This window comes from Aethalodelphis obliquidens, unplaced genomic scaffold (assembly GCF_003676395.1).
Source record: "Aethalodelphis obliquidens isolate GAN/ISIS:26980383/991018 unplaced genomic scaffold, ASM367639v1 scaffold24, whole genome shotgun sequence".
Classification (NCBI taxonomy): Eukaryota; Metazoa; Chordata; class Mammalia; order Artiodactyla; family Delphinidae; genus Aethalodelphis; species Aethalodelphis obliquidens.
Window position 1 is genome coordinate 19,727,805 of NW_020837968.1, and position 12,712 is coordinate 19,740,516.

Sequence of the window (12,712 nt, forward strand, 5' to 3'; positions counted from 1 at the left end):
GCACAAACCCGTGTCCCCTGCATCGGCAGGTGGACTCTCAACCACTGCGCCACCAGGGAAGCCCTATGCTAGGATTTTATATCTGTGTTTTTCATCACATTTGGTAAGTTTGAGCCATTAATTCTTACAAATGTTTTCTGTTACTATCACACTTTTACTAGGATTCTAACTGTATGGATATCTGAGCCTATATTGATTTTGTTTCAATCTTTTCCTCTCTGTTCTTCAGACTGTTTAATCTCTATTAATCTATCTTCAAATTCACTGGCTCTTTCTTCTCTCATTTCTAATCTACTCTTAACCTCTTCCCGTGAATTTTTTATTTCGATTACTATAATTTTCAAGTTCTAAAAGATCCGTTTGATTTATTTTTCTGCAGAGATTCCTCATCTGTGTAATCTTTAAGACTATTATCTTCCTTTGATTCTTTCAACATATATATGATAGTTTCATTAAGTCTCTGTCTGGCAACTCCAACGTCTGTGCTAGCCAGGTTTTTACTGACTACTTTTATTTTTCAATTCTGTATCACTATCACTTACCCTACCCTCTATTTTTGTTTGGTCTAGTGATTTTTGACTGAATGCTGGCCACTGTCAATAAAACATTGTGGACAGTATGAATTCTATTATCTTCCTCTGAAGAATATTAAATTCTCCTTTAAGCAGATAAAAAAATGCTAACTGATCTCCTTGAACATGGGCTGGCTTACACGTACACCCTTTAAAGGCAATTTATAGAAAACCTAAGATTCATCTCAACCCCTTTATTTGGAGGACCACTTTCAAACTCCGTTGATCTTATCAGGACTTGGTTTTAGGCTGTTAGATAGGCTTAGAGTAAGTCTTACATGTTACAAACATCTTAACTAGCCAATATTCCAATGTCCCCTAGTGCTGTGTCTCCTCCAGCACTGCTTGATTTTGAGTAATCTGCTCGATTTTCAAATGGATAGCATCTACTCTTTGGTAATTCTCATATGTTCTTATACAGTTGTCCCTCCACATCTGCTGGTTCCACATTTGCAGATTCAACCAATCATGGATCAAAAATATTTTTTAAAAAATTTTCCAGAAAGTTCCCCAAAGCAAAACTTGAATCTGTCACACGCTGGCAACTATTTACATAGCATTTACATTGTATTTACAACTATTTATATAGAATTTACATTGTATTAGGTATTATAAGTAATCTAGAGATGATATAAAGTATACAGGAGGATGTGCATGGGTTATATGAAAATACTACATCATTTTATATCAGGGACTTACTTGAGCATCTGCAGATTTTACTATCCATGGCAGGGGGGCAGTCCTGGAACCAACCCCCCACAGATACCAAGGGACAACTGTACGACATATGTACAGACCAACCGTCATGAGATAGCCCCACATGGATATTTTAGGCCCTCTCTATGCACAACTCCCTCCTTTCCAATGGTAAGCCCTGCAGATTCCAGCTGCCTCAGCTAATCCAACTCTGATCTCCTCCTCCTCAGCTCTGTAAGACGGTTAAACTCTGCTTTAACTCTAGCTTTCTGCATCAGAGTCAGCAAACTGTCCCAATCCTGGGAAATGGTGAGGCATACCTCATGAATTAACTTCTCTCAGAGATAACAGTCTTGTGTTGCCTGTTGTCCACTGCCTAAAAACTGTTGTTTCAAATCCAGTTTTACAGTTATTTATAGTGAAAGAACAATTTGGTATCAATTACTCCCTCCATCAATGGCTAGAGGCAGAAGTCATATAATCCTTTTAAAAAAAGTTATCTCCTTAGGATAAATTTTCAGAAGTCAAATTGCTGGTCCAGAATAATGTGACATTTTCGTGGCTTTTGCAATGTATTATACTAAATTACTCTCCAAAAAGTTTCTGCCAATTAAAATGATATATATTTGGATGTATGCTATACAACCAGGAAATTGAGGTAAATACTACAACAATAACAACAACAATAACAAACAGGGAAAACAATTGGGACATGTAAACTTTTAAGTAAGTGAGAGAATATAACGGAGGGGCCTAGGGTTAGCAGAACTAAAGTAAATGGTAACATAAAACTGAATCAGCCTAGAGGACTTTCTGATAAAAGCATTCACTTGTTGAACACTGTCCCTCAGGAAAACCAGACAACTAGTAAAGAAACAGAAAAGAAATGAAAGTGAAGAAGTCACATATTCGTTTTCCATGTGGGATTTATTTTCTTCACTCCTCCGGAACTGTGGAAATATCTCAAGTACAATAATAAACAGTTCAGCTAAAAAAGGAACAAACAAGAGTCTCATAAAAGGTATAGTGTATAGATCTTAAGATCATTAATATAAGCAGTTGAAAATGGTATATGACTTTTTAGACAAGCCCTATTATGAGTAAGTATGCCTAAGTGGAGGGAAGTAAAGCACAGAAAGACAAATGGATGGAAGGATGTTTGATAGATAATATAAATAGATGGCTTCTAAAACAGATAAAGAAAACAAGCAGTAAGGGAGATGTCTGTGGGTCAAACAGTTTAAGATTTATCTTTATTTACCGTTCCATCTTCCATCAGCTTCAGACATGAACCAAAATCTGCTAACCGAATATGTCCATTCATATCCATCAATATATTGTCAGGTTTGATGTCCCTGAAAAAAACAGACGCATGCAATTTTTAGTTGGGAAAAATAAACACAATCAGTTACTTGGTAAGATAACCATTTTGTCTGAAAATCTCAACTTCTTTTAAAATTAATACTCTAAGAACATATATTTCTTTAGACTATTTCTTTATGGGTTCAAATCCTAGCTCTGATTCATATTAAAACTTTTTTAAACACATGCAATTTCAGTGTTCTGGAGATAAAAAGTACTGTGGTAATTTTCACTGAGGTTAAATCTTACCATTCTTCCTTTAGATTTGCACAGATTCCAATGTGGCCATGGTAGGCCTACTTTCTGCATACAGAGAAGAGCCATAATTACTTGATACCCACAAAACATACTACCTTCTAGCCCATGAAACTGAACAGGGAAAAATATACTTCCTAGACCCTGAACATAAATGTAAATAAATACATTTTCAATTACTGCAGGTCATGACAACACAAAAAGAATTGCTTCACAAAGCTGATTCGGAAAATGATTGAAACTACTTAATAGTGATCTATATTATTATATAAAGCTATTTACAGATGTTAAGTCAAAGGCTTGTAAGATATCCAAATCTAACTAATAACAAACTAAATCATGCCAGTTTTTGTGTTTGTTTTTACATTTGAATAATAAAAAGTGTTGCAAACCTTTGTGGCAGCTAACCCACTAAAAAGGCAGAGTTCAATAGTTCTGACAGACTATAGCCTTCAAAGCCTAAAATATTTCCTATCTGGCCCTTTATAGAAAAAGTTTGCTGACCCCTATTACAGATGATAGATGACTGCTTAATACAGACAGGCAGATAGACAGACTGAAAACAGCAGCCTGCATAGGAATTGTCTTCATAGTCCTCCATATTTGAATTTATAACCTCAACTCTCAGAAATGCTATATTAAGAAAAGATTTTTCTCTTGTTCAGAAACATCAAAGAAGTACACTTTAGTGCTCGAAGGAACCTTAGAAATTACCTAGACCATTTTTAGATAAGGGGAAAACTGTATTTTATTCTTTATTTTTTTAAATATTAAACTGCATAGTGATTATACATAACTGCTACTGGTAGAATTCTCAGATTTTAAAGGAGACTAAAGGAATTACAAAGACAGGATTTATAAACATCAGTAATATTTTTGTCTATGTAAAAACCAGGAAATATTAAAACTTAAGAGAAATAAATTGTATTTATACACTTGTAACAGTTAATAAAATGTAAAATATTTAACAAGACATTATAGATAATACTGCCACTCCCCAAGTATCTCATTATCCTTCCTGATACCACCCCCTTCCTCCACTCCCCAGAGGTTAGCAACCACAATCCTGAATTTGGTGTTTACTATATCATGCATATTTTATATTATTAGTACATATATATGTAACCATAAGACTATATATTTTTCTGAATGTCTTTAAACTTTATAATTGATACCAAACTGTGTGTAGCCTTTTGCAACTTGGTTTTATTCTAATGTTATGTTTCTAAAATTTATCCATGTTGACACATATTGTTCTAGTTCATTAATTTAAATGCTATATGGAATATTTTCACAGATCCAATTTATCTATCAATGCTCCTGATTATGGAATTTAGATTGTTTCCAACAATTTTAAATTGTTTTAGATTTTTATTTTGCTATTACACAAAATTCCGAAATGAATATTTTTACAAATACCTCCTTGTACCCATATGGGAACATTTCCCTAGGCTATCTAGAAGTGGAATTGCTATGATAAAAGACATGTACATCTTCAACTTTACTAGCAGGATTACTACTAAGGTTAAGACTCTTTTTGACATTATCAATGGTCATCTTAGATTCCTCTTCGGTAAAATGCCAGTTAAAATCCCATGCCATTTTTTTATACTGTGTGTGTGCTGTTTGTTTTTGGTTAATCTTCAGGAATTTCATTTCCTCAGATTTAAGTACATGTGTTACAAATCTCTTCTCTCCGCATGTGGGCTTGTTTTTCCACGTTGTTTATAGTGTCTTTCTTACTCGTAAAAACATTATTTAATGCTAATATAGTCTTATAATTTATCATTTGTATTTTTTGTCTTTTTTCACTTTTTCAGCTTTACTGAGGTATAATTGACAAATAAAATTGTAATATATTTAAAGTACAACATGATGATTAATCTGATGTACATCACATTGTGAAAGGATCCCCACCACTGAGTTAACATATCCATTATCTCATCTCACATATTTACTTTTTTTTTTTTTGGTGTGAACACTTCCATTCTACTCTCTTAGCAATACAATATTATCAACTATAATAACCATGCTATACATTAGCTCCTCAGACCTTATTCATCTTATAACCTAAAGTTTGTACCCTTTGACCAACTTCTCCCTATTTCCCATACCCCCAGCTCCTGTCAACCATCATTCTACTCTCAAAATTTGCATTTTTTGTCCTAAGAAATCTCCCTTATCCTCTCCTTCCAGGGCTCATATAGTGTCCTATATTTTCTTTTAAAAGTTTTAAAGTTTTACTTTTCATTTCAAGTCTTTAATCTCCCTGGAATTAATTTTTCTGTGTAGTGTAAGATAAAGGCCACACTGTATTTCTTTCTGTCCCAATACCATTTATTGAATGACATCCTTTCACTACTGATTTCTAATAGCACCTCGGTCAGAAATCAGGTGGATCTGTTTCAGGACTTCCATGTAATTTTAATCAAAAATCTTTAGAACGAAAGGGAGCCTATTAACAATGACCAGGACAATAGGCATGAACTGGAACTGTCACAGGCAAACAGAGGTATGCTCACCCATCTATACCTAGACTATTGTCTTAATTATGAGAGCTCTATAATGACCTCTCTATACCAGTAGACCATGTTTTTAAATTGCCATGGCTCTTCCAGATAAATGCTAGAATTAGCTTAATATGTTCCATAAAACATACTGAGATTTTGATGGGAATCACAATGACTTCACAGATTAACCTGAAGAGAAATTATATCTTTGCAATATGACTCTTCCCATCCATGTATCAAGTTAATTAACATTATAGACACATATCTTAATTAATGTATATAAATATCTTATATATTAGTTATGAGTCTTCCTTTATGTCCTTCAATAATATTGAATATTTTTCCCCAGACAGCTTACACATCTTTTGCTATTGATAGTCTTGGATACCTTAGAGTTTTGTTGCTATTGTGAATAGGATTTTCTTCATAGAAGCATTCTCATTTTGCTTCCAGTTTTCATGGGAATGTTTCTCGTATTTCACCATTAAGTGTGATCTTTGGTTTATATTTCCAGTAGAAACTCAATATTAGGAGAATTACCTTCTCCTCCCAAATTGCTAAAAGTATCAGGAGTGGATATTCAATTTTGTTGTCATTTTTGGTGTTGAGTTTATTTTCCTCTTTTAACCTGTTAATACAGTGTGTTACTCTAATAGATTTTCTAATGTTGAAACTCCCTTGCATCCTGGAATGAAACCTACATGGCCATACTTTTTTTTTTAATGTGCCATTTATCACTGAATCTAAAACTCCACTGACTGTAAAGATGCACCATTATGGCATGTGCCACTAAAAGAGAGAATAAATTGACTACTATAATTTTAGAAGCACTTTATTTAAAAATTACAGAGATATTAAATTGAAAAATACGTTTGTCTTAGCACTCATAATATATACACTGCTGAATTTGATTTTTTTCTTTTTTTCATCACGCAGGCCTCTCATTGCTGTGGCCTCTCCCGCTGCGGAGCAGAGGCTCCAGATGCACAGGCCCAGCGGCCATGGCCCACGGGCCCAGCCGCTCCGCGGCATGTGGGATCCTCCCGGACCGGGGCACGAACCCGTGTCCCCTGCATCGGCAGGTGGACTCTCAACCACTGTGCCACCAGGGAAGCCCCTGAATTTGATTTTTTAAAACTTTTATTTTTAGGAACTCCCCTGGTGGTCCAGTGGTAAAGAATCCGCCTTCCAGTGCAGGGGATGAGGGTTTGATCCCTGGTTGGGGAACTAAGATCCCACATGCCACGGGGCAACTTAGCCCACGCGCCACAACTACTGAACCTACCACCTCAACTAGAGAGCCCGCGTGTTGCAAACTACAAAGCCCACACGCTCTGAAGCACGCGCACCACAACTCGAGAGAGAAAAACCCGCATGCCACTAGAGAGAAGCCCACGCGCCACAACGAAAGATCCCGCATGCTGCAGTGAAGATCCCATGTGCCGCAACTAAGACCAGATGCAGCCTAAAATAATTAATTAAAAGTTATTTTTAAAACTTTTATTTTTATATTCATAAGTGATATTGTGCTATGTAACATTCTCTTCTTGTACTACCCTTGTCAAATTTTGTTGTTAAGGTTTTACTATCTTCATAAAGTGAGATAAATGGCTTATCAAAATTTCAAAAGAAATTTATACAGAATTCAATTATTCCTTTCCTTTTTTTGGCCGCACCACGCGGCATTCGGGATCTTAGTTCCCTGGCTAGGGATCAAACCCGAGCCCTCTGCAGTGGAAGCATGGATTCTTAACCACTGGACCACCAGGGAAGTCCCCAATTATTCCTTTCTTAAAAATTAAAGAGAACTCATCTATAAAGCCACGTGGGTAAAAGGCTGTTCATAGGAGTTATATTCATAACAGTTCAAAACTGGAAAAAACTCAAATGACCATCAGCAGGTGGGTGGATAAACTGTCACATATTTACACAGTGGAAGACTACTCTAGCAATAAGGAAAGATCTGTTGATACTACATCAAATTGGATGAATCTCAAAAACTTTATGTTGATCAAAAGACATCAGACAAAAAAAATATATGACGTATGATTCCATTTATAAGAAGTTCTAAAACAGGTAAAACTAAGCTATGGTGATAGAAAGCAAAACAACTGGTGATGGAGAGATAGAAGACGCTAACTGGAAAAGAGCACAAGGAAACTTTTAGAGTGATGGAAACATTCTACATCTTGATTTGGGATTGTGGTTACACAGGTATATACATTGTCAAAAATCATCACTGCCCATTTAACACTTGTGGACTTTATCATATGTATTTCAATTTATAAAAATAAAAGGGGTGAAGACAAGAAGTACCTTTAAAAAATATGAGACTGTAGTCTTGTGGAGGGAGAACTTTCCATTACAGATTCAGTTTTTTTAAACGTTCTTAGTTTACTGAAATAATTTCTATTTCTTCTTGAGTAAGTTATAGCCATTTATATTTTCTAATATACATTTCATACACATTTTCAAATTTATTGGAATACAGTTGTTCACTGTATTCTATTATTATTTGTTTAATCTACGATATATAGTTATATTCCTAATATTATTTCTTTGTATCTTTTTTTGTGTGTGTGTGGTACGCAGGCCTCTCACTGTTGTGGCCTCTCCCATTGCGGAGCACAGGCTCCAGACGCGCAGGCTCAGCAGCCATGGATCACGGGCCCAGCTGCTTCGCGGCATGTGGGATCTTCCCGGACCAGGGCACGAACCCGCGTCCCCTGCATTGGCAGGCGGACTCTCAACCACTGTGCCACCAGGGAAGCCCTGTATCTTTTCTTATATCTTGATAAAAAATAACACCTAATGCTTATTTAGTACCTTCTAATTTCCATGCAGTGTTCTAAATACTTTATGTGCTTTACTTATTTAACGTTCACAACAACACCGCAAGGTAGGTACAATTATTTTCCCCCTTTAGAGATGAGGAAGCTAAGCCACACAGTTAATGCTCAAGGTCACATAGTGATTGGAATCAGGATTTAAACTCAGGCAGTCCGGCTCCAGAAACCATACTCTTTGCTATGATCATTACTGCATATGATTCAATGTTTAATCCATTTGGAATTCTTCCTGGTACACCTTGGAAGGTATGATCCAATTTTATTTTTCCCACACACCATTCATTGAACCTCCTATTTAAGACGCAACCTTCACCAGATGTTAACACTTGTAAGTATTTGGATCTACTATAAGACTTTCAATTCAGTTCCATTAGTCTGTCTTTACACACAGTGGTAATATACTTTTAATTATTAAATACAGATATTTTAATATCTGGTAGGGCTTGTCTTCCTCACTGTATATTTATGTTAATATGCTATATATTTCTTAATAAATATATCCCTAAGTAGTCCATATTTTTAGATACCATACCTAGAGTCTTTTCTTCTACTATATCTCTTCATAATTATTGTTCCTTGCTACATTATAAATTCCACAAAGATAGGAATTTTGTTCTCTACTAGATTCCCAGCACATGGAAAAGAGCCTGACACATAGTAGCATGCAATAAATATTTACTCAATTAATTAGACAACAAAAGCTCTTGATATCCTTCTTGAACTTTCTTGCCATTTGTAAGTAGTTTTTAGGTTAATTCTCTTTGATTTTCCAGGTATAAAATAATATCATCTATGAATATCATCTATAAATGTTACTATTCTTACACTTTTAATTTTTTTCTTTTGCCTTACTGGCTAGTATTTCTACTACAATGTAAAATAATATTGGTGACAATGAACATCTTTGTTGTTTTGACTTTAGTAAGTTACCTATTTAGCATGATGCTGACTTTTGAGGTATAAGATACAGGCACATACAGCATGTTAAGGAAGCATCTACCTATTCTTATTTTATTAAAAAAAAGTATTTACTAAATTCAACAACTCTTCTTGATTAAAAAAAACAAAAAATAATTCTAAAATGCATATATTATATGTCTAAAATTTATAAATCAAGAAATAATAGGCTTAGATATCAGGACATTAGAGATATGGGGTTAAAAAGCAACAATAAGAAAAACAGCATAAAGAAGTTGAATGTGGCTGCCACTGGGGCAGCGGGCATAAGAGGTATTACAGAGGGACTAATTTCAATATAATCTTTTTGATACTACTTGAGTTTTATTTTAACTATATGCAGTATTATTTGATTTAAATTAATTAAAACCCAAAATACAGGAGACTTCCCTGGTGGTCCAGTGGTTAAGACTTCACCTTCCAATGCATGGGGTGTGGGTTCGATCCCTGGTCGGGTAGCTAAGATCCCATGTGCCTCGCAGCCAAAAAACCAAAACATAAAACAGAAGCAATATTGTAACAAATTCAATAAAGACTTTAAAAGAAAAGGTCCACCTCAAAAAAAACGTTAAAAAACCCCAAAATACATGTATATAATATCTGAGTCATTTAATTCAAGAATATGAAAATGTTTTGCCTAAGCCACTATGATCATCTGCAGTCAGCAATATTTTTCAGTGAAAACAATTAACAGGTATCAAGATCATAGATAGATATGATAATGTTATAAAGATAGTACAAATTGGTCTCTGCTTGTCCAACAGGGAATACAATTACACATTTCATGTAATGGGTTGCCTAATGATTCATTCCACATACCCAGTGTATTCCATGGCTGAAAAAGAAGTCTCTCTGTTCCTAAAATGGTATCTATTTGATTTGATGGAAACTCTCCTAATCTTCTGAATTAATAAAACCTCAGGAGTATATGAACTATGAACTATTCCCTAATCACCTGTTAGGTTTGAAAATATATTTTATTTTTTTTGGTGGGGGGGAGACAAAGTATAATGCAGATATGAGGTAGAACTTAAAGAATTCATAAGAAAGAAACAATGACTTTTCTATCTAGCTGATATTAAGTATGACCTACACTACCCGGCATAAGGAAGGCCTAAAACGTATGTAAGCCCACACACTTAACCACCTCAAACAAAGGAAAACATGTCCCTTCCTCCCTTTTCAACCAAAGACTACAGATTGATCTTCTGTGGTTTCCTTTCTCCTTTAAGATTGTCTACCATTTTCATCTAAATCTAATCTAAAAATGTCTGGGAGAAAGTATACAAAATATGATCTGAATTGGGCCTAACATATACAGAAATAGGCCTGGTTCTTTTTGCACTTTAGGTTTTTGAAGTGTAGGCGAAGCGAAACAGAAGCTGCAGATTCAAATCCCCACAAATGTCAGGGGAGGTGTGGATACATCTGCTGACCAATATCCATCATATGAGTCACAAATGCTCTTAACTACTTCATAAGAATGTTCTCACTGGAGTAGAGGAATAGAAAGAGATCTCAAGTGTAAAATGATAGAAAGATGGTTACACTTACATAACTGACAGGACCCTCAAACCCAAGAGGTTCTTTTCTCTCATCTAGAAGAGCCAGGATCAAAGAAAAGCAGGTGAACACCTATCTATTCTCTCTACAAATAATTTGATAATTGAACCATGATTTTGGCATCTTGAAGGCTACGTACAGAAGAAGAGGTTTAACGATCTGTAAGTAACAAAATCCTTTCAAGTAAAGTCATAGTTATAAAGTTATCTATCATTATTATATAGGCCCAAGAAAATGCAAGTCTTTATTCTTACATTACCACTGAAATGTATCATCAAATTTTAAAAGAAATTTGAGTGCTTAAAAGAAGTTCTTAAAAATTTTTTTGGCTTTCCCATTCCCATTCATATGCAGAAAATATTCTCTTTAAGATGACAAATAACCTTTTAATTGCCAAATCCAGCAGAACCTTTTCAGTTTGAATCCTATAATGATTTCTCTGTGACATCTGACAATGCTGATTATTCTCCCAACTCTACCATTTTCTCCTCCATTTTCTCAACTAAGACCAATTCTTCTCAGTCTTCTTTCCTGATCCCTCTTTTTCCAAAGTCATACTTCCCATTCCCCTAATGCTGTCCTTCCCTAAGACTCAGTTCTCAGCTGCTTTAAAGTTACAGAGAGCCTCTTCCCCAAAAGGCTTGTCCTTCTTGGGCAACCTATATCCACTGAATAATTTACAGGGAACTATAAAGACTCAGCCAACTTAACTAAAATGAGTAACAATTCTGATGGGCTACAGACTTTCCAGAACTCCTAGTGGGGCTGGCTGAGGCTTTGGCCTGCAGTGCAAACTGACTTCTCCCTCTGCCTAACCCTGCTTCCTCCAGCTCCCCTCCCAAAGGTGTTAATCCTTAGTACATCTTGCATTATACATACATTCTGTCTCAGTCCCTGTTTCTGGAAAATACAATGTGTTGCATGGCAATGGATAAATGGAACAATGGGCTGGCAAATTCCATTTTCTGACATAAGAAGCAAAATAACATCTGGTATTCTGAACCACTCTGAGTCAGTGACATCTTGCAAATAAGGTGGCAGCCAGCCAACCAGATACCAAGTATTGTCAATAAAGGAAGTGAAAGGGAAATTCAGGCAAAACATTAGTTCCAACCTTGACAATCCATGAAAACTAAGAAAGAGATAGAAATGTTTAGAAGAGATAAAAATCTCTACATTATCACTGTAAAAAAGTATTATTCAAGTTTCTTCCTAATTTGAATATGAATTGTACCACTTATCATGAATTAAATTTTCTGTAATCTGCAGTTTTCCTTGTCCCCAAGGAAAAGCATTATTCTACTTAAAAGGAACATCTGACTTAAAACATTTGACTTAAAAGGAACAACATTATTTAAAACTCTAAGTCAAAATTAATATTTATAATGATACATATTTTTATTTGTAACATTAAGAATAAAAAAGCATCCCAAAACAATGACCACACTGAAAGGGCAATATTCTATAGGTCATTTTTACTTTAATACTTCAGTAGAATATCAGTACCAGAGCATGATTATTATAATTGTTATTCCTATAATAGTAAAATGTGGATATAATAACATTAGTTAACCTTCAAAGCAGTAGTTTTCAACTCTGGCTGGACAACAAAATCAACTATAGAGGTTATTTAACTATATGTACCTCAGCCCCAGTCCAGACACCACAAATCAGAATACTGCATAGGGATTGGTTACTGAGAATACTAATTTAGGACACGTATCTCTCCTTCCATCAAGCTCATGTCAATGTCTCCGATTTGGTTCCTTTCCATCATTTATACAGGTTGGGGGAGTAGGCTCTCACAATGGAATGCTTTTATTTTCTGGTCTTCCTACTCCTCCTCTTTATATACCCATACAGAAGAAAATCAGCATATGGTATTATAATATTACAACTAAAATGTTTATTGAAAGTGTATATTAGAGGCTTCCCTGGTGGCGCAGTG

The 12,712-nt window shown here is 35.2% G+C and overlaps 1 protein-coding gene across 15 annotated transcripts in view; it reads right to left on the reverse strand.

Annotated features, from left to right (window-relative positions):
- CDC42BPA (CDC42 binding protein kinase alpha) overlaps window positions 1-12,712 on the reverse strand; it is a 311,334-nt gene that overhangs the window by 164,012 nt on the left and 134,610 nt on the right. For all 15 annotated transcript variants that reach the window (XM_027122374.1, XM_027122372.1, XM_027122377.1 and 12 more), the window contains one exon: window positions 2,530-2,623. In XM_027122374.1, coding sequence (XP_026978175.1) covers window positions 2,530-2,623 — 94 coding nt within the window. The remainder of the gene's footprint in view (window positions 1-2,529; window positions 2,624-12,712) is intronic.